The sequence below is a fragment of the Octopus bimaculoides genome, chromosome 23, assembly GCF_001194135.2.
Source record: "Octopus bimaculoides isolate UCB-OBI-ISO-001 chromosome 23, ASM119413v2, whole genome shotgun sequence".
Classification (NCBI taxonomy): domain Eukaryota; kingdom Metazoa; phylum Mollusca; class Cephalopoda; order Octopoda; family Octopodidae; genus Octopus; species Octopus bimaculoides.
In genome coordinates, this window is record NC_069003.1 from 27,404,619 (window position 1) to 27,406,925 (window position 2,307).

The following is a 2,307-nucleotide window of genomic DNA, read 5'->3' on the forward strand; positions in this document are numbered from 1 at the left end:
ATACATTTTTTTTCACAAAAATAAAAATAAACTTTAGGGGTGCATAAATTACATGAGTAGATCATTTGCAGAATTTTTTTGAAATTTTTTTTGCTGAAAAAAGAGGTACAAAACATAAACATTTGTACCAGAAGCTGACTCATTTAATGTCAGAATAGGTTTTTACAGAAAAAATAAGGGCTTAAATATAATGAAGTTGACTTTTATTTATGCTGGATGGTATAATGCTAATATTTTCTGTAAAAATTTACTAAAACCATTAAACGGTCAACTACTTTCTGAAGTCTGGTGGTCATGCTTCTCATCACGGTCCAGGCCATATTTTACGTATTTTACTCGATTGAATAAAGTGTCATCCAAGCTGATGTTTATTGGTAATTAAACTTAATTTGTAACACCTGCACATATTTATCAGCCTTATGAATATATATATGATTCTTTACACTTATGAATAACTTTATAGCTGGGACAATGTCATCAGTTCGTGCCCTACTAGCAGAAACTTCACCAATATTTGATCTTAAGATGTTCATATCAGATCATTATAACCAAGAAGGACCATTCATTTTAACCGTACTTCTTACAGGTAAGAATACATTCCATTACACCTTATTATGAACCTATATAACCCTTTAGTATTTAGACTTGCCATATTCAGCCCTAAATCTTATATCTGCTTTATTTTCAAACTGGCTACAACTGGCCTCTCACTCCTACCCTACAGTGTCATTTCAAAAATACATTCTCACATTATTGAAACCTTGAAGCTACAAGATAATGCAGGATTAATTGAAAATGATGTAAATAAATGAATATTACATTTGAAAAAATAATCTGAATGCTAAAGGGTTAAACTTATTTTGTTGTGTATCATTCATAAAAATAATTGATAAAGCAGCATGGCAAATGATTTTATTTTGCTCCAGGACTCAGTCATTGGATTGTGGCCATGCTGGTGCACCCATCATCAGGTTTTTAAATTGGATTATATTGTAATGTAATCTATGGAAAACGTTTCCAAACATAATATCTCTGGATCTATATCATCCAGCATACCATTTCTTCTTAAGACTGGTCCTCAACTATCTTTTACTTATGGACCTCTTTGACTCCTATTTTATCCAAGTGGACCCTCATAGCCATTCAATGCTTAAAAAATCCTTTTATCATCATCATCATCATCATCATCATCATCATCATCATCATCATCATTTAACGTCCGCTTTCCATGCTAGCATGGGTTGGACGATTTAACTGAGGACTGGCGAACCAGATGGCTGCACCAGGCTCCAATCTGATTTGGCAGAGTTTCTACAGCTGGATGCTCTTCCTAATGCCAACCACTCTGAGAGTGTAGAGGGTGCTTTTACATGCCACCGGCACAAGGGCCAGTCAGGTGGTACTGGCAACGGCCACGCTCAAGTGATGTTTTTTACATGCCACCTGCACAGGAGCCAGTCCAGTGACATTGGCAACGACCTCGCTCAAATGTTTTTTCACGTGCCACCGGTTGAGAACCACTGCTATAGAGTTTTCACCATGAACCCTGTTTTATATTTACCATTTATCATTATGACTTTTCTTGTGTCCTTAGACCTGAACAATCCACCAACAATATCACCAAATGAAGCTAATCTATATGTGAAAGAGAACACAGCTAATACGGAAATGATCTTCCAACTCCAAGGTTCAGATTTTGATGATGACCAGTTAACCTATCACTGGAGATTTCAGTCTGAGTCAGGATCCATGTATTTTAGCTTAAGTAAATGTAAGTAGAAACCAATGAATAATGCAGCGGAGATAGTTTTCATTCAAGCTTCTGCTGCAAACTCTGCTTAAGTGTAAAATTATTATTATGATTATTATTATTATTATTATTATTATTATTATTATTATTATTATTATTATTTTCAGTTGGCAGAATCGTTAGCATGCTGGACAAAATGCGGTTAAGCATTTTGTCCACCTTCACATTCTGAGTTCAAATTCAGCTGAGGTCACCTTTGTCATTCATCCTTTTGAGGTCAATCAATAAAATAAGTAGCAGTTAAACTCTAGGGTCAATTTAATCGACTTGTCCTCTCCCACAAAATTATTGATCTTGCATCAAAATTCTAGAAGCACTGTGTGTCCCACCCATACTTAACAAGAAAATATCTCACACATTCTACCACAAACCAAAATACATCTTTTCTCTTCCTCACATTTCCACTTTATGCACTTTGCTTACCTTCCACTCTCCAATTCTGTCCTCTTCTTCCTGTGTCATTATATATATATATATATATATATATATATATATAT

At 34.7% G+C, this 2,307-nt stretch overlaps 1 protein-coding gene across 3 annotated transcripts in view; it reads left to right on the forward strand.

Moving 5' to 3' along the window:
- The window catches only part of LOC106873037 (protocadherin Fat 4), a 31,197-nt gene that overhangs the window by 8,298 nt on the left and 20,592 nt on the right, over positions 1–2,307 (forward strand). For all 3 annotated transcript variants that reach the window (XM_014920244.2, XM_052976054.1, XM_052976055.1), the window contains exons 7-8: positions 464–586; positions 1,595–1,771. In XM_014920244.2, coding sequence (XP_014775730.2) covers positions 464–586; positions 1,595–1,771 — 300 coding nt within the window. The remainder of the gene's footprint in view (positions 1–463; positions 587–1,594; positions 1,772–2,307) is intronic.